At 40.4% G+C, this 19,968-nt stretch overlaps 1 protein-coding gene across 1 annotated transcript; it reads left to right on the forward strand.

Annotated features, from left to right (window-relative positions):
• Nucleotides 1–8,954: 8,954 nt before the first annotated feature.
• On the forward strand, nucleotides 8,955–19,356 carry tmem161a (transmembrane protein 161A). Its single transcript, XM_061737744.1, has 11 exons — nucleotides 8,955–9,059; nucleotides 9,615–9,718; nucleotides 10,471–10,554; nucleotides 10,709–10,800; nucleotides 10,916–11,072; nucleotides 11,186–11,401; nucleotides 11,568–11,711; nucleotides 11,794–11,907; nucleotides 12,058–12,232; nucleotides 12,321–12,417; nucleotides 16,933–19,356. The coding sequence occupies exons 1-11, from the start codon at nucleotides 9,057–9,059 to the stop codon at nucleotides 17,235–17,237; spliced, it is 1,491 nt and encodes a 496-aa protein (XP_061593728.1). The 5' UTR covers nucleotides 8,955–9,056; the 3' UTR covers nucleotides 17,238–19,356.
• Nucleotides 19,357–19,968: the final 612 nt, after the last annotated feature.

Genomic DNA, 19,968 nt, shown 5'->3' on the forward strand with positions numbered 1-19,968 from the left:
GCTCCGTCAGCCAAGTTCAAGCGCAGCGCCGCGATTGTCATTGAAAATATGGGAATGCGCACAAAACAATTAACAGGGGAGGGGAGGGGGCTGCAAATGCATTCCGATTGGAGAGGGAATCTCTCGGAATGTGATTACTAATTGAAACTGAATGAAAACTTCAAGCACTTTATTGAAAAAAAAAAGACCTCGGAAAAAATGAAGTGAGTCCGAGAAACATGAAGAATGTATAAGATCTAAAATAAATGGTGTCATGACGAGACACTGGCTGGTGTCTAAATTTTCGTAAATGTATCACCAGATGGGTTTAAAACCAACAGTAAACGGGCATCACCCATGTGTGTGCGTGAATGATCCGGATCATCTCTGTTACGAGTGACCGTCTTATGTGCGTAATTGCATTCACATTGTGCGGCCATTCGTGTCGTCGAAAATCCACGATCTGTGTGACGACGAGAGTCACAGTTTATAGACACTCACAGCTCAGACAGGCGGGGCTGTATGTAAACTAGAGTCTGGGTGTGGAAATGAGTGAACTAAAACACACAGGAAAATCCGAGGCCGCTCTGTTGAGCGTTTAAAGGCCGCTGGAGAGACGAGTGTGTGCGTCTTAGTGCTATGTTACTGTACTTAGAAGAACAGATTCATCTGAACTGAACAGCACTGACAGATTTTTTTTTTTTTTTACTTTCAACACCATGTTGAGCGACAGTGACTGTATCTGACGCGTGTGCGTTAATAACTGAGGGTTTTCCAGGCTCAGTTTCTAGGAGGAGTACAGGCGTGTATCAGTGATGGCTTCATCACATCAACTTCAGTTGCAGGCGCTGCCTGTCTTGTGTTTGCTGGCTCTCTGCCACATATCATACCTAGGTGGCCGTTAAGAACAATTCCAGCACCTGCTTTGTGCAAACAACAAAAAACCCAAACCTGAAGGTCTGCCAAGATTTTTTACACTCTGGAGGTCCCGGATTTAATTTAGCTTTCGGGTGACCTATAAATGGTGCAATTATGCAAGTAGTCTACTCTTTAAGTATAAATTACAACTAGTAAGTGAATAAATAAATAAATAAATAAATAAATAAACAAACAAATAAATAAATAAATAAATAAATAAATAAATAAATAAATAATGCAATATAAAGTCAGGCTTATAATGAGTGCATGATTTGCTTGATCAGAAAAAGAAAAAAACAAAGCTATAGTCAAATTTGGCACTTGATTTTATTTGTTTATCGCCCAGTGCTGATCCTGCTAAAATCACCTTCAAAGGCTTTTTTTCATCTCTCTTCACATCTTTAGATGAAACTGTTAATTAACAGTCAGGAGTCTCACTCCAGTTCTACGAATCCCTGTGAAAACACAGATCTGGGCCTGTATGGTTCCCAAAGATGTTCCTGCACACACTGCAGAGAGGACAGCAGTTATGGCAGTAAAATTGAGTCACACATGGGGTGTAAAATAACCAGTGGTTCTGCTGGTTGTTTTCGGGAGGGAGGGAGGGAGGGGGGGGGGGGGTCCTTTGATTTGCTGCCATTGCAACATTTGCATATATTCAAATAAGACATGAATGGCATGCATGGGGGCTAACAAAGAAGAGCCAATGGGTGGGCTGCGTCCCCGCTGAGGGCTCAGAGGCAGTGGTCGGTATCCCAGCAGCACCCTCACAGAAAACACAGGGAAGTGGTGTGGGAACCGAGAGGCCCCCCGAGCTGAGCCCAGGGAGGGGAGCCACTTGTAGCCAGTAGGGGATTTGCATTTTAGTTGTGTCCATTTTCCCCTGTAATTTCTGCCCTGGCTCTTCAATCACAGATGGCGAAAATGGAAGAGGGATTAGCATGTGTGTCGAAGATGATAATGATGGAGGCGCTTTCTCTCTTTTTTTTCTCGTCACCCAGGCAGAGCCATTTCTTCTATTAGTGTGACTGACATGTTAATGGCTGGCATGTTGAGCAAATGTGAAGAACATTTACATTATTTTTTTCTCATATTCTTTTGTTTGTCACCTATACCAAAAGCTGATATAGAAAAAAAAAACAAAAAAAAACACATTAGTTAAGGTGAGGATGATGGTTTAGCTGGTGATGCTGCGAGTTATGTATAAAAAAAAAGGAAAAGAAAAAAACAGCTCTAACTGCTTTTATTGGCCACAACAGCCTGCATCTTAAAGAAAAAAAGGTTATTTATTTATCAAAATTAACATGCAAAAGAGGGCAGCACAGTGGCTTAGTGGTTAGCACTGTATCCTCACCGTGAGAAGGTTCCCGGTTTGACTCCCAGGCCCGGTGGGAGTCTTTCTGTGTAGAGTTTGTTCTCCCCGTGGTTGTGTGGGTTCCTTCCGGGTACTCTGGCTTCCTCCCACAGTCCAAAAACATGCCTAGTAGGTTAATTGGTGATTCTAAATTGCCTTGTAGGTGTGAGTATGTCTGGTTGTGTGTATATATGTGGCCCTGCGATAGACTGGCGACCTGGGGTTTATCCCTGTGCCTGTGATGAGATAGGCTCCAGCAGAACCCTGTGACCCTGCAAAGGATATAGAAAATGGATGGATGGAACATGCAAAAGTAAGATTTTACTTAAAAATGCGAAGCCTCTTTTCCAGAATCTCCTAAACTCATAGCCGTCAATGACTCGTGAAAATACAACAGCCAAACAAGGTTCAATATCAAGCTAAAAGACTAATTTCAGAGTATTTAAGTTTAAGGATGTTTGTCTGGCAGCGAGGCCGCTTCACTGCACCAAGATCCATTTCATCAAATTCACAGCCCTCGCTGAAACAGGAAGCATCTAGTGCCCAAATTCACAGGGCAAAGGATCAGTCACATCGTCAGCAGAAGGGGGTGCCTCCAATTAGCAAGAAGAGGGAATTTGATCAACTTAATGGACCACACAAATAACATGGGAACACATGCTAAATACAGATTTGAATGCCGGAAAGGATTTTCCTCAGAAGCCGTGTTGTAAATACTTTGCACTGTTGGAGGCGCAGGGGGCCTCTGCTTTACAAAGCATGAGCTGACATTATAATGCATGTACAGGCTAGTGTGTGTGTGTGTGTGTGTGTGTGTGTGTGTGTGTGTGTGTGTGTATGTGTGTGTGTGTGTGTGTGTATGTGTGTGTGTGTGTGTGTGTGTGTGTGTGTGTGTGTGTGTGTGTGTGTGTGTGTGTGTGTGTGTGTGTGTGTGTGTGTGTGTGTGTATGTGTGTCATTCACACACTAACTAAGACACACACGGAGAAGGCATCTGTGCATCCAGAGCTGGCGACCTGCATCCCCGAACACCTCATGGCTTACTGTAATCTGAGGCAAAGAAATCATGTTAATACATTAACAAACAAGGAAGACATAAAATTGGCCTGAACTGCGTAAAAGAAAACTGCAGAAAGCATTTCATTAGTATTAGCCATCAAAATGGAAAATAATGCTCTAATACACAATTATGTCCAATATGTGTGAACTCTGCTTTTTTGCACATCCCCGGTGAGCAGTGTGTTAATGCAGAAGCAGAAAGTAAGAGGAGCATATCTGAGACTTTAAGCTCCACTATTTGCATAGTGTTTGTTTTCATCCTGTGTAATTTTAAGACTCGTGATGGCGGAAGCATGAAACTTGGAGATTATCATTAAGAGGATCAAAGAAAGGCATTCAGAGTTATTGAAGAAGAACATGGAAGAAAATGGCTGTACTTGAACAATGAATAGTGGCACGTTGGTGAATTAAAACGGCCTTACAAGGTTCTTATTACATATTTTATTTACATATAAATCCATGTTTCCAAAACAGAAAAGACATTATAAAATGAATTTAGAACCATGTAACTGAAATGACTTTAAAGACAACAAAAAGCGATGGAAACTGACATCTTTAATTGTTCTTTGGGAAAGTATCTGGAGAGGGAAAGGTGGTGTAGTTTTTAACACAACATTTTTACCCACTTTCACTTGGTATTGGACTTAAGCAGTCTTCTATATATGCATTAAATATTTTCTTTGATCGGCAGGTCTGTTCTGCAATCAGTTTAACACTGAGACTTTCTTACAGAGGGATGCTCTTGAAATATGAGGAATGCAGTTTGGTATTGTCTTGCTCAAATAGGAAAAGCATTCCCTGAAAAGTGTCTTGCTAAAAATCTCCCGTCCCCACACACCAGCATCGGCATTTTTCACATTCTGTCTTAAAACCTGTAATTTGTAGGGTTTGTATCATTTGGTCGATATAAAGTATCACATTGAAGATGTGAAACATGTTCAAAAGTGAAGACCTGTCTGAACATTATTCTCTGGAGAAATTAAACCAATTTCTTTCTCAAGAATTTGCCTGTTTTTAGAAACACAAATGATTCCTTCTATTCAGACCAATTTCTGAAAATCCCCACTGTATGATGCTACCACCACCATGTTTCACTGTGGGCAAGGTGTCCTCTGGGCTAATGAGAGGTGTTGGGTTTGCACCACAGGCATTTTTTTTCCTTCTCGGGTAGAAAGTTCAGTTTTGGTCTCACAGGATCAGACCCTTCTTCTCTGCATCATTGAAAATGATCCTATATGTTTTTTTGTTTTGTTTTTCTTTTGACCAAGTAGTAGGATTTTTATCAGATTTTTTTGTGGAGTGTACAGCTAATGATATTCAAATTTCTGCTGCAGATGTTTGCACCTTTCCCTTTGGCCTTTTTAGTTACCTCTCTGATCTCTCTTAATGCCCTTCTTGCCTTTTATAATTCATGTTTTAGCAGGTTTGTGATGCTGTGAGTTTTTGTAACCCAATCTTAGTCCATCCTCATCCTCCGTGACCTCAGTGCGCTTAGACACAATTTCTCAATACTTCCTTCTCAATAGACTCTCATCCATTGGCATCTTCCACATGCCCCTCCTCTGGTTTCATTCCTATCTCATAGGCCGCGCTCAGTTCATACATCTTAAATCTTTCAGATCCGGCCCCTACCTAGTTACGACAGGTGTGCCCCAGGGCTCTGTCCTGGGGCCCCTTCTCTTCATCACCAGTATTTTTCGCAAATTCAATATTCATTTTCATTGCTTTGCCGATGACACCCAGCTCTACCTTTCCAGTAAACAAAACTCCGTACTCCCACCCTCCTCCGTCACCTCCTACTTATTCAAAATCAAATCCTAATTTTCCTCAAACTTCTTGAAATTAAGTACGGTAGTGAAAAAACTGAGTTCCTCCTCATTGGCACAAAATCATCATTATCCAAAGTTGACAGATTTCCCCTTACAGCTCCTCAGTCTCCCCCTCCCCTCAGGTGAAGAATCTGGGTGTCATCCTTGAGAGTCATCCCTCCCTCACTGTCCACACTGCCTCCATCCTTGTCCACTGTTTTTCTCACTTCCCGGATCGATTTCTGGAACTCTCTCCTTTTTGGTCTCCCCCAGAAGTCTCTCCACAAGCTCCAACTGGTGTTTAATTCGGCTGACCGGATCATAACACTAACCCTATTCACTCTAAGTCCAACTACCCTCTCCTTCTTTCTTGTATTATATGCTGATTTTATCCATTGTTGTGGTTATATCTGTTTGTTGTAAAACATACTAGGGTTTTATGAAAGGGTGCTAAATAATAAAATATTTAAACAAATAAAATTATCTAATATAATTATTCCTATTATTCTCATTATTAATAACCTGTACTTGTCCAGATCTTTGTTCCTGATGGGTCTAGAGCGCTCTATGGTTCTCCCCCTTGCAGACCTTGTAGTGTTTCACAAGAGATGTGTGTACGCTAAAACTGTGTGTTATGTTTGCCCCCTCTTTAACAGATTATTTTTAGATGCCTATTTTCATCTTTGTATCTTAGAGGTTTAACTTGCATCTGTGCAGTCAGGGATGAAATGCTGACTGACAGCATTTTTCAGAAATGAACCTGACCCCATGCAGTTATTTATTTCCACAACCATATCATCGTTTGATTTTAAACCGGTATTCTCGGCGAGTTGGAAGAGCATAACCATTCAGTACTGATTTTTGGCTTTGGCCACAAACAAAGATACTTCTCTAGATTTTAATGGTGAAATGTTCAGATTCTTTGAAACAATTAACTTTACTTTCTCACACTGTATTTCACAGAGTAATGAGCCCCTCCCCATATTTAATCATGTAAAACAACACTTTGCCCATTTATAATCAATGGTTTATTACCAGGTTGTCTGCTAATTTTACTAAATGTGAGATGTTTCATATAAATGTATATATTTTTTAACATTCAATAATGAAATTAGATGATATTGCTATTGTTCAGGAGCTCTTCAGGAACAGTGGGAATACTCACCATGGTTTGTGCAATACTACAAGGTCTTTTCTACACAAGCCTTGTTTGTGCAGGTTTGATACATGTTTAAATCATGACAATAATTCTGTTGAACTCAAGCAGCATGCCAAAATAAGTTTTCTATTAATCTATTTGTATATTATAGAAACAAAAGATCAACATGTGGAAATCTTCAATCGATATGAGTCTGAGCTAAGAGGGCTCGGTAAGTAAAAGATGTTTGTAGGCCTAATAGTATATTCAAAACAGCGCTGACAGGATCCTGATGAGAGTGCGGAAATATGAGCACATAACACCCGTTCTCCACTCAATCCATTGGTTCCCTGTCTCAACCCGGATTGAATACAAAGTCCTACTCCATCCTCATTGCTCCCCAAACCTCTACCCGCACCGTCAGATCTACAAACTGCTCGCTCCTCTGGGTTCCCAACACCAAGCTCCACACCATGGGCAACCGGGCCTTTTGCTCAGTAGCGCCCCGCTTATAGAACAGTCTCCCTGACCATCTAAAACTTGATTCATGGTTCTGCGTTAAACCAACACAGAGCCTACACCGTTGCCGTGACGCCGACGTAAACCCTTCGGACTTCTCCGTCACTCCATTTCACCGCGGTGCAATACCCCCCCAGAGCGCTAGGGGGTTGCGTTCTTTTCCGGAGAAAAGAAAAGGCAATTCATGCTAGAAAACCCTCTAATGTGGCTGAATTACAACAATTTTATTGATATCGTCGTCTCTAGTTGATTCTTTGTTTAGCTTCCGGTTTTTCCGGTCACAGTGAACAATGGCGACCGAGAGAGAACCGGAACCGGAAATGCGTTGCTACCAAGCAAACCAATCACAGCCCTCTCGGTCTGCGTTGGGTCTGCATCGCCTCGACGTGTAGTTAAATTTTTTGGGAGGTGCACGTCGGCGTAGGCTACGGAGAGCCGTGTACCCTACGGCGTAGGCTCTGCGTTGATGTAACTGTCATGCTGAGTGTCAGGCTGTGTTTAATCGTTTTATTGTTTTGGAATTTTAGTGTAACATTTTATTTGCATGCATGTTTTGTTGCTTTGTCTAGTTATTATTGTTTGAAATGTAACTTCTTCTGTTTTTGAGTTGGCATGCAATTACCTTTTTGTTTGAGTTGATTAGACACAGCTGAACACAATCAACTGAATCCTGACAGACAGCTGCAGTGGCCAATAAACCACTGCAGGCTGGCCCTCCTAGACCAATGGTGAACGAGGGGAGGGTTTCCTTCCCCTTATATATTCAAGGCAGACATTCAAGCTGGGAGATTGAACGGACGGACAGAGGCCCATGAGGGACGAGAGTTGATGAACAAGAGTGGATGGACTGACGTACAGAGGCCCATGGGGGCCCAGGTGGTTGGGGAGCCCCCGGCGGACTCGGACCGGGGATCCCTGTTGGCGTGGGCCAACAGGGAGGGGGCACTGAGAGGGCACTGGAGGACAGTGAGCCCAGAAAGACTGAGACTGTTCATTTTTAACCTTTTTTAACCTTTTATGGATTGGCCATTTTAGAAACAGTTCTATTTTTTAGTGACTCCCCCACCCCTGATTTTATAACCGTCTTGGAGCAATAAATGTCTGTTGCTGCACTCCTGCTTTTTTGTTGTGGGTTACTAAGCGCTGCTCACCCTCGAAAGTATTTAATTGGGGACTTGAACCACCCCTGTGACATAACGCAGAACCATAATTCAGCCTCAAGACAAACAGCCACAGACAAAACTGGCCTAAAAATCTTTTTATTCAGGAAGGTGTTTTTGACTTGAGTTTTATGACTTATCATTGTTAGTTTTAACTATGTACTGGCTCTGTGGCACTCTGAGATTATTGGATGAAGAGTGCCTTGCAAATAGAATGCATTATTATTTATTATTATTAGTAGGAGCAATAGAAAAATACAGGTTACTGTCTATGGCAGTGGTTCTCAAATGGGGGTACGCGTACCCCTGGGGGTACGTGAAGGCACTATAGGGGGTACGTGAGATTTTAAAATATACATATATTTAAAAAGTAGCATCCATGCAAAAATCCTTTATAAATAAATATTTCGTAAATAATTGAGGAAAATATAAGTCTAAATTCATAAAATGAATTTTATCTTCCGGAGTAGGCTATTCAACTTATTATGCTAAAACCCCAGAGTCTCCCCCACACCAGGATGGTTCCACCTAACCTGTCAAAGGCCACCTGGCTTCACCTGTCAATCACTTGGACCAATGATGGATATGTGGTTGAAGCATAGCAGCAATATTTTTATGTTTAATAAATCAGTTACTGATGGCACAGTGCTCTGTTTTAGGTTTTTTTTTTACAACCAAAAGTGCTTTGTGCTGGTTAGGGGGAAGGCTACTTGGCTGAAAAAATATTTCACAGGGGGTACATCACTGAAAAAAAGGTTGAGGACCACTGGTCTATTGTATTTTGTAAATAGTATACATAATTGAAAATAATCTCTTGTGTTAACAGAACATCCATTAAACACTGGCGATCTGTCCAAGGTGTAGGCCTGCTCCGACGGACCACCGTGACCCTGCAGTGGATTAAACGAGTAGAGAAAATGGAGGGATGAATGTGGCGACAACACTTTCATCATTGCAATTTACTGAGCTTTTGTGGGGAAGTGAAGGCAGCACGAGAGCCCGCGACTACATCCGGGTCACCAGCAGTTTCACATGTCAGCTTCAGCTGTCTCTCTCATGCATGCTGCGGTTCCCTGCCAGCGGCACAAACTCCGGTTTTAACCGCATCTTTTCATACAAGAAATGGTAAAGTTATTCATTCCCTTGTCACTAGTTTAAACAGCGCACTGTTTGGTTCATGAGTGAGCTCAAATGAGCTGCTGAAAGATAGTTTTCGGATGCTAAGTAGTTGGCTAAAGCCTGAGTTATGGTTCCGCGTTAAATCGACGCAGAGCCTACGGCGTAGGGTACGCGGTGACGCGCACCGTACTAACGCGTCGCCGGTTATCCTACGCCGTAGTCTCTGCGTTGGTGTAACGCGGAAGCATAAATCAGCCTTAACGCCTGCAGGAGGCTGACAGGTGCTGGACTTGAGGCTAAATTTAGCTCTAAAGACATTTGTTAAGTTTCATTCATTTTGTTAGGCTTTCAACACATTTTTGTTTTTAAATTTGGTAAACCTTTATCTGTGTTTGTGATTATCTTTTGACCCTGGTAAGCGGCTTTGTTTAAATTAAGTAAAACTACCTTTTCTTGGCACTGTTGTGCTCCCTTTCCTCACCTGCTGGAACATTAAAAAAAAAAAAATACAATTTTCCAATGGGAGGCAGAGTTTAGATGTGTGTTTCCTTCCTGGTACAGGCTCTGATGGGGATCCAGCTGGTGGTCAGCTTGCTGGCCGCCTGTGTGATGCAGAGGATGGCTCCTCACTGCTCTCTGGCTCGCTGGCTGCTCTGCAGCGGCAGGTAACACCACCTTTACTGCCCCTTCACACTGCCCTAGGGTTGCCAACTCCCTGAAAAATAGATAAGCGACACCTCATCAGCAGGGCAACCCGGTTGCCTTCACCCTTCCTGGCCTGGTGAAGTTTTTTAGCCCCTTTTTTTGTCAGTGAAACAATTTTTTTAACTATTTGACTCAAACCTGAATTGAACTAGATGTATATTTATGAATGCCATGAACACATGGGAATCAAATTATTATCCAGTAATTCACTTTAATACTAAATAACAAAATGAACTGAACAAAATAAGTATCTTTCTTAAACAGAAACTTGTCCTGCTTAAATTAAAACTGTATAAATTAATATAAAACAATAGAAATAAAGCAGAACATCCATCCTGTAATAGTGCACATTTTTAGTGCAATAAGTGCAAACAAAGTCTGTAGAAAACTTGTAAACATATTTGTGCCTCAAAGGCCATGACTGTAGGCTACAGTTGCAGTAAAACAGAAAAAAAATAACTTATGAACTCAACAGCTCAATGCCATTTTCCATTGGGATTTTATGACTATTTTCTGACTCTCGCAGTAATACGGGACAAAGTGCGCCCCTTTTCATCTCAATACGGGACGCTACTTTAGTTCATAAATACGGGACAGGTACTTTAGTTTATAAATACGGGACGATTCCGTTTTTCAAGGGACGGTTGGCAACCCTATACTCCGGTAACGCATTGAATTAGCTGATCACACATGTGACTGCTGTTCCCTCCAGTTTGTTCCGATTCAAGCATCCTTCTGAGGGAGAGCTGTGTGCGTTGGCAGGAAAGCAGATGCCCAAACCAAACAGGAGAGACAGGTAAAGAATGGAGCACTTATTTTGTCAAAGATTACAGCTTTCATTGACACCTTGCTTGTGACTAAAAGGGTAGCTGCACATATGCACGTTTTTTAGTTTGATATTGGGTTAACTCTTTCTTATCCACAACGTGGTTATGATTGACTGTTTGCAGGAGACAGAACGGGGAGAGCAAGCCTCTCACGGTGCCAAAAGACATCGAACTTCACTTGGATAAAGCTCCAGTAAATGTGATGGACGCTCTTGGTAAAACACAGTTTTGGTTATTTTGCAATGTTTTCCAGTTCAAATTATAGTCTTAAGATAAAGCACTGACTGAAAAATGCTTAAGAGTCTTTCTTTTTGCCTTTTTAACACACAGTGCTGCGTTTTTTCCTGGAGTACCAGTGGCTTATAGATTTTGCAGTCTATGCAACGGGTGTCTTCCTTTTCACTGAGTGTTACTACAGCGTCGTAGATGCCAGCAAGGAGGTTAATATCGGAGCCATCTGGTGTGTCCTTACGGTTCTCTTTGGTCTGTATCCTTCAATGGCAAACTATCCTGTTTTAACACAACAGTACTTTAAACTTATTAATGAAGGGATGAATGTTATTATCCTTCGATTGCGTTCCTTTAACCTGTAACCCTCAGAAAGACCCTTCACTCTCTGATGAGCCACTATTTCCGCTCTGAGGATGGGGGAGAGCGTTCGGTATGCCTTTCCTTTGGCTTCCTGACTTTGCTCGTGGCCATGCTGGTGCTGGTGGTCAGAGAGGACTACCTGGAGTTTGGCCTCGAGTCCGGCTTTACTAGCCTGTTTGACAACTTGGAAGTCTTTGCCAAGCAGCAGGGTTATGCTCAGTGGTCGTAAGTATCCATGCACGCAAAGACAACTTAGAACTGGACAAAGTCTCTGTTTTTTAGTATTATTTTACGTTGCAGTCGGAGGCAGCTCTTTGATTTAGTGCTTAACTAAATGCAGATGTATTGACAATTTTGAATCTCATACTTTTGCTGGTTGCTTTGACATTAGGATCCCTGTGACCAAGCTGACGGTGAAGCTCGGTCTGGCAGCAATCTGTGCTTACATCGGTGCCCTCCTGGCCTTCCCCGGACTACGGCTGGCTCAGACTCACCTGGATGCCGTACAGATGAACTCAGGCCGCCCACTAATCCAGTCAGATCGGTTGCATAAAAACAAATAGTCCCCTTTTCTTTTGACGGCATGCTCTCTCAACCATGTCTCTGTCTTCCAACAGGCTTTTGCTGCACATAAGCTTCCTGTCTCCAGTCATTGTGGTGGTTCTGTGGATCAAACCCATTGCCAGAGACTTCCTGGCCAATGCACCTATGGGAAAGACTTCTATTACATTGTAAGAAAACTTTTGTTCACATTTTTTCCTTTTATCCACTACAGGTGAACTTTAGTTTTAGAGGATAAGTGAGTGTTGGGAAGACATAAACATCCTCTGAATGCTGCCTAGAGGATAGCAGGCTGATCCCTCACATTGTCACGTTGACAGGGTGCCCAGTGCTGCATTTGACAGTGTGCGTCTGTGGGTCATCGTGGCGCTGTGTGCACTGCGGGTGGGACTGGTCCGATACCACCTGCAGGCCTATCTCAACCTGGCTCAGAAGTGGGTGGAGCAGATGAGGAAGGAGGCGGGACGTATCGCTGCCATCGACATCCAGAGGAAGGTTAGACTTGCACTAAGATGGATCCTGATTCCTGTCCTTTGAGTTTGGGGTTCTCAGTCAGATCTAATATACTTTTCTTTTTTTTCAGGTTACACGTGTGTTTTGCTACCTGACTGTAGTTACTCTTCAGTATCTGGTGCCTGTTCTGCTCATCCTCTTCTCCACTCTTTCGCTCAAGGCGCTGGGTAAGTTAAATGCCACCCCTGTCATAAGGGTTGCACGATACAGGATTCAGTCCCCATTTGATTTCACAGTAATCCCAATGTAAAGTTAAAGGAGTGGCTTGACATTTTTTGGGAAACTGATTTATTTACTCTCTCTTTCAAGAGAAAGTGTCAGCTATAAAACTGTCAGTTTTATTGCAGGCCTCTATGAGAAAACAGTCAGCATGGAAATAATTTCCTATAAGTAATTGAAGTGGAAAATGTTGAACTATACAAATTTGATAAAAATAATCGCCAACGATTTTAATTGTTGGCTGTTTTAAAAAAAATAATAATTTAAACGGTGAGGCATCGCCCTCATCTCTGCTGAGAGTTGCTCATGTGCAATATTGTACATCGCCAGGTAAACAATAGGCAGCCGATGCAACACTACTGTGGCTGGCAGCAAAGTTCATTAAAAGATGAATTTTTAAATGAGTTGTCCATCTTTCTTGCCTTTTATTTTGTAATTAGTACATCATTTAAACAACCTCATGCAAAATGTAAAAACCTGGCACTAATTAAGAGGCATATAACAATTATGAGATTCTAAATCCAATCAGTCAACTGATTTGTTTCAATAGTTGATGACTAATCGACCATCCGTATAGTCCTTAGTTGCAGCCCGACTGAAAAGTCTGGAGTTGTTTTTAATTTGTTACTCGGGGTGATGTGAAACATCTAGTCAGCACACCTAAGGTATATTGTGCAAAATTAAAAGATTGGAGTTACAAGGGTGCTAATATGTTTAAGCAATAGGCAATAAAGCCTTATAATACACTTTTTAAAGTACTTGGAAGGTAATTGAAAAACGGCTATGGTGACAAAAATGTTTTGTTTTTTTTTCTTTTGTTTGTTGGGAGTAAAGCAGGTGTGTTTTGGAACCAGCTGCAGTTTAGAGAGCAGTCTCTTGTTGTCGCCATGGATTTAAAACTAATGCCCTCGTCAAGCCAAGATAAAATAAAAAGTTGAATTGCTTTCTTAAAGTCAATGTAGCAGAGAAAAACAATTTGTTATTGACAAGGATCTCTTGCAGTTTTTTATTTCCCTTAACAAATGTTTGTGATACATACACAAATACATCTGAGTCGTTTAGTGGCACAGAAAGAAATCCATTCTTTTAGAGACAGAACCTACAATAACAAATACTGTAGTTTTGTATTAGTCAAACTAGGCTTGTTAAATTTGTATACCCTCAGGTCATATATATATATATATATATATATATATATATATATATATATATATATGTAGTTGTATTATATATATATATATATATATATATATATATATATATATATATATATATATATATATATATGTATTATATACACTGTTGCCTTGAAGGTGAAAACAAAATTGACTGTCATGTTCAGCAGATGCTGGTTCAGAGAGATATAGGTAGGGGAGATATTTATCTCAAAACATGATTTTCAAACGAACAGATGGAGAGTTGATTAATTATTGCTAATTCCCAGTGAAAATATAGATTTGTTAGACGATATGTATCTATGAATATATAGTTTGGTTAATGAGAAAGGGACAGATGAGAAATTCACAACTTTATTTTATTACTCTGAAGGATTCCACAAAGAGACTAGTGTAAATTAAAATGTTCACACGCATTACAATAAAGGTATGAAGTATAAAGCCTCCAGAGTGATCTCACAGCTGGTTGCCATGTCTGGATTGAACTGGTTTATTTGCGGTTGTGGGAGAAAAAACACTGGTGCATCAGAGATGGTTGGTCAGTCATTAAATTGACGATGTGAAACCCAGACATTACATTTAACTGTGCTCCGTGAAGTTTGTATGAGTAGACGTTGAACAGACTGTAAAATTTGACGATCCGTTGCATCTGATTATTCGACCTGATCAGCGCTAATCCGCGTACGCGTCGCGCATCATTCAGTCCATGATGAAGTTTATGAAGAGTCTGGAAGAATATAAAATAGCACCAGGAGTCAGTCTTTCTGTTTGGTGTCCTCTAATAAAATCCAAAAAGGTTTCCTCATCTTTTGATAGTGAGACCACAACATGCCTCTATTTATACTGATCTAGTCCATTTGAGTGATGGAAATCATTTCATTCAGGCTTTTGAAGCGTGGGGAGGAGGGTGACTTGCAATTTAAAAAAAAAAAAAAAAAGATTTTTTTTTTTTTTTAATCTGCAAGCTTACCGTACTTATCTTAAGAACCTGCTTTTGATGAGAGAGGAGGTCTATTTTCCTGTTGGAGGAAGCAGCAAATAGGGCTAAAATGCAGTCCGCTTGTATGTTTTACTTTTTTGGGAAGAAAAACTATTTGAATGTTGATTTAAACCAGAAAGCTAACACTTTTAAGCATGGATTTTACCCAAACATTTAACTTTGCTGACAATAAGTGACTTGATCCTGAACTAATCATTTTAGGTAAAACCATTGACAAGGGCTGGTTTTTAGTCATTTTATTTTAGTTTCTTTTACTTCCTTACATGATCTGAATTCCTCAGACTCCTCTGAACAGCTGATCTTGTTCTAAATTAACCCCTGCTGCTGATGTCTGTCAGTTAATGTTACATGGTCTTTCTTAATCAGACTGCTGTCGCACAGTACCATGGGTAAAGCACCTCGGTGCTATTTCAGACATGACACCCACATGTTCAGCTGCTGTAGGGTTCACGGAAAGCATATAAAGGGAAAGGGATTCAATTTATGAAGCTGCTATAGATCCTTCAGTTTTGTTGGGTTCTGCTGGTCGACAGAAATCAGTCTGAGCTTCATCAGGACATTCAAATACATGCGTTTCATGTTTAATCTGTTGACTTTAGCAAAGTGTTGGGGGTTGTCATGATAAAAGATGAACTTCAATCCTATTTTCAAGTCTCTGTATGACTGAAACAGGTTTTCTTCACAATTCTGCCTTTTGTTTAGTACAGGGGTGTCAAACTCATTTTGCTTGGGGGGCCGGATTTGACCAATTTCTTTCTCGCGGGCCGCACGCTCAAAATAACAAAAACGGTGCCAACATTTTTTTTTCTAATTCTTTTTTTTTACTATTGTTATCTAATCCAATATCAGTTTAGTTAATTTTAAAGGAAATATGCACTTTGTTTACACTCTAATTATGTAACACATATTTCTTCAGGATCTTTTCTTGTAATTTCTCGTTTTTTTCAAATTATGTAAGATACTTTTAATATAATTTTACAAAGATAAACAGAAACAAGTATGTTTTTTTTATATTTCGCTTTTTTATAGGAAATGTAATTAAAAGCATAATCTTTCTTATTACATCCGAGAGTGTTTCTTTGTGATTTAGAGATTTTTCCAGTACAATTAAGTGTATTTATTTTTAAAAATTGGTGCGGATATTTACGCCAGTGTGCCGAAAAAGTCTGCACTTCTCTTTTAACTGTTTTACTTTGTCACTATCCTTGTATTCAAAACTGAAATTCTCCGAATAAATATATTCTATCATCTTTTTTAGCAGTGATATTTTTCCTGCGAAAATATATAAAAGTAGTCAGTCAATAAAAATAAACGACCGTCTACAAAGAAATAAAATCGGCAAATGCATTCTAGAGAACTAAAAAAATGACAAACTGCTCTCTTTGTGGAATAACAATGGATTTGTAGAAGAAATATATTATCGGATATGCTGCGGTTCATGGCAATTATTTATGCCTTCCGTTTTAGTAAATTAACATTTTGTTTTTTTGTGTTGGAAACTTCTCGCGGGCCGCATGAAAATCTCTCTCGGGCCGCATGCGGTCCACGGGCCGCACATTTGACACCCCTGGTTTAGTACGATTGATCATTCCATCATTTCTTAACAGTTTCCCCAAGTTCTGTTGAACTATATCCTCACAGCGCAACACTGTCATCACCATATGAAAGGTGTTGAGTTTGCAACATTTCACCACTTGCCTCAACCATTTAGCTTCCTCTGTAAGTGTCCTCTGTTTGGGTGTTCACACCAGGGACAGGTGTCTTGAAGCAGTTGTAAGATGTAGTATACTCAGGTAATCATCCTTTTACTTGTGCTAATGGTATTTACTGAATTTAGTTCAGTAAACATGTTAACAACCAGCATTTTAGTGTAGAAAAGCAGCTGTGAGATCACTACATTTTCTGGTTTATATTAAACGAGTCTTGTTGAAAGGGTGTCCTTTTGTGAAAAAGAACACTTCTAACACCACTTGCAGTAGCTCCGCTTCTGAGGAAAAGAGGACAATGTGAGTTAAGTTGAAGAGGAACTACTTAGAATAACATTGGTCCAAAATCAAACTATTATTAAAGCTCACCACAATAATAGAAAAATGAGCCATAACATGGGTGGCTGAGGTCAGTAGACTAGTGCAAAGATCCTGCTCAGCTGTTCTAACTAATAACTGTAGCTGTAGCCAGTCCAGCGTTATTTGCAAAGCACTTGAAAAACAGCAACCATGTACCAAAGTGCTGAACATTGAAAATGTGTTTTAGTTTCAGTGGAATCTAACTAACCGAACTCCTCGCAGGTGACTTCTCCTGGTCTGCAGCTCCTGACCAGACTCCTGCGGTGTCACCGGCGCTGGTGATGCCGACAGCAGCACCTGTGCTGACCGTTGGTGTGGATGAAGATGAGGAGGGGATGGAGGACATGGAGGAGGACATCCAGGCCACAGTAGCTCGTCTGTCAGAGGCATTTGCAGCACTCCGTTTGGTCCTCACTCCACTTTTCTTCAAGGGTTTTTTCGCCTTCCTCACTTGGTGGGTGGCTGCCTGCCAAGTCATCAGCTCTTTGTTCGGTATCTACTTCCACCAGTACCTAATGCAGAACTGAAAAAATACAACAAAACGATGCTCCAGGACTCAACATTTCAGTGTAGGACTCGTTGTTGCAAGGTATTTCTGCAGACAGCTGAGGGGACATGCGTATATTCACAGGGACAATCACGATTTGTCGGTAAAAGATTCTCTGATTGAGGTTGGACACTGGCAGTACTGACCAGCAGGGTACTGGCATCAATAACACAAATACAAGGAAACAAGTCGGGCTTGTGTCGCACAGCACATTCAACTTCTGGGTTTCATAGTTTTATGTCTGTGGAAAATGCAGCATTCGAAGCACATTTATCAGAAAAACAACCAATGCTCCAATGTGGGTTTGGGCAGGAGGCGTTCTGGCACATCGTTTGAGACAGGTCACCTGTGCCATGGAAGTGTTCAGGGCCTTTTTCTGGACTGCAAGAGTGGAAACCCTAACCGATAGTGACCTCAAATGTTAATTTGAAATTAAAGTCGGCAATTATTATTAGGTGAACTATAAGTTGCCTATTATATTCGGATATAGAAGGAGCTTTAGGGTGGAAACTGAGGACGGCGCTTTGAGAATCAGTTTTATCCAATGTACCAGTTTTATGGATCTAAAGTTATGTTTTAAAGCTCCTCCAACTTTAAGTCAGGAGTATTGGCCCCCCACCCCCGTTCACTTTTCATTTCATGTGTAATTATAGGGTTTTGTGGCTGTAAAAGGTCTGCAAATATAAAGTCCACATTGCTGCTGAAAACATCTTCCCTAATCTGATTTAATTGCTTTCTCGAATGTGTAGCATTTTCTTCTTACTGATCCGCATCACCACGTTATATATCTGCAGCATGTGTTAATATCAATGATAGCATATTGATAATTATAAGCTTATCTGCTAACAAAAGCTGATATTTAGGAAGATGAAGTAATGAGCGGTGGAAACCGAAGGACTGTACGCCTTTTAAAGTGTAGGATCTTCCTGCAGAAAAATACTTCTTTCTTAGTAAAAAAAAAACAAAAAAAATCAACCTAGTGTCAATGACACTCGGGAGCTAAAGGAGCTGTTTCAGTCAAATGTGACAAAGAATGAAAAAATGTTGCATTTGAAATGTTATCATTTAATACTCATTAAAAACGACACTGTTGAATTCCAAGTTAATAAGAAGCAATAATCACTTGGGTTGTGATAAATGGTTTATTTATTTAGAGAGTGGTAAATGGACAAATAGGTAACCATGGTGATTTTTACCCGGCTGAATGTCACCCAGCATGGCGATGGTCAGAAATCTGAGCTGATCTGAAACCGGCCAGTCGTGCTCCGTTACGCAGGCCCGTTTCACCTTCTAGCCACTTTTTAGAGAATCCTTTTCTGCAGTTTTTCATGTATCTGTGTTAATTTTGTCTTAACTGTTCCTAAAGACTGCTGTTAAATGCTGCATTTAAGATATTTAATGGTACCGGGGCAGGTTTTAGGACTTGCCCAACAGTATGTAGAGAAATGTTATATTTTGTATGAAGGGATTTTGTGTCCCTTAAAGAACCGATTCAAGAGTGCTAAAGTCTTTTTTTTTTTTTTTTTCGTTTGTGTAATTGCATAGTTGATCACAAAGTTGATCAGGATAGCGTTTAAAAGTGTGTTGTGGGTGTATTTTGATGTCTGAAAGCCAAACATCGGGGAGCTGTTGCTTTGTATCCAAAGTGCCCAGGAGCTCAGGGGTTTTTAGTCTTTTTTTTTAAATAAAACTCCTCCTCTCCAGTTTATATGCATTTCTTAATTGTTTAAAATGCTAACATAGTTCTGTTTTCAAAATGTTATCTTACAAAACACTACCCATCAGCAACATTTTAAGGTGTTAATTAGCTCCTTCAGGCTTTAGTTTGAGGTTTTTTGTTTTTTTAATTGTCAGTGATGTAGGTCTTACTCAAGACTGCCTATTTATTTATTCATGTTGCATCGCCTCATATCATTTGTGACTTAGAATTCTTAACACTTTTGTATTCTGTTTGTATTTGTTTTTTTTCTTATCATTATACTGTGAAATGATTTAAAATGCTCGTTTGAGCTTCTCTGAATGCATGGTGTGCAGAACTTTTGGCTATAACATGAATGCTTTGTGTGTGTGTGTGCAGCTTAATAAAAACATGTACTTTATGTGTCATTTTTATGTCCTCATTAATTCTTGCCTTCTTTAACAGAGCGTGGGAAATATTGCTGATAAATATGCATTTCTTTTTAAGACTGGTGCTCTATTTGACAAGAGATCAGGCATGACAATGGAGCGTCTAGCCGCTGTTCAGGGTCCTGATCTCTGACCCCACCTCCTGAGAAGATCAGTGTTTAATCATGGATGATTGCTATGAACCTGGTGCCCCTTACACATCTGAGAAGAAATAAGTCTGGCTGTTCAGCTTAGTTTTAAGAATTGTCATATTTGGAAAAACAATATGAATTTGAACCTTTTATGCGTCTGAAAGCTGACATGATTTATTGGCGATGCCATTTGATTTCCATGCCTGAACAAGAGTCGCAAAGATCTTCACAGCCTATTTTCACGTGCAGCGAGTTGTGCTTAATCAATGGACATAAACAATCTCAAATCGACTGGGAAGAGACCAAATTTGGGAGGCATCTCCTAAACAACCTGACATGAGAATTTGCAGAAATTCTGTTTGTGTATACTTTACATAAAATGATTTAAGCATCTTTTGAGTCTCATGAACAGCACGTTTTTGAGTAACATTTTAATTGAACATAAGCCCTTAA

Source organism: Cololabis saira, chromosome 13 (genome assembly GCF_033807715.1).
Source record: "Cololabis saira isolate AMF1-May2022 chromosome 13, fColSai1.1, whole genome shotgun sequence".
Classification (NCBI taxonomy): domain Eukaryota; kingdom Metazoa; phylum Chordata; class Actinopteri; order Beloniformes; family Belonidae; genus Cololabis; species Cololabis saira.

Coding starts and splice junctions, on each gene's coding strand:
- tmem161a (XM_061737744.1), top strand. Junction 9,719..10,470: donor TGGCTGCTCTGCAGCGGCAG/GTAACACCACCT, acceptor TGTTCCCTCCAG/TTTGTTCCGATTCAAGCATC. Junction 11,402..11,567: donor CAGGGTTATGCTCAGTGGTC/GTAAGTATCCAT, acceptor CTTTGACATTAG/GATCCCTGTGACCAAGCTGA.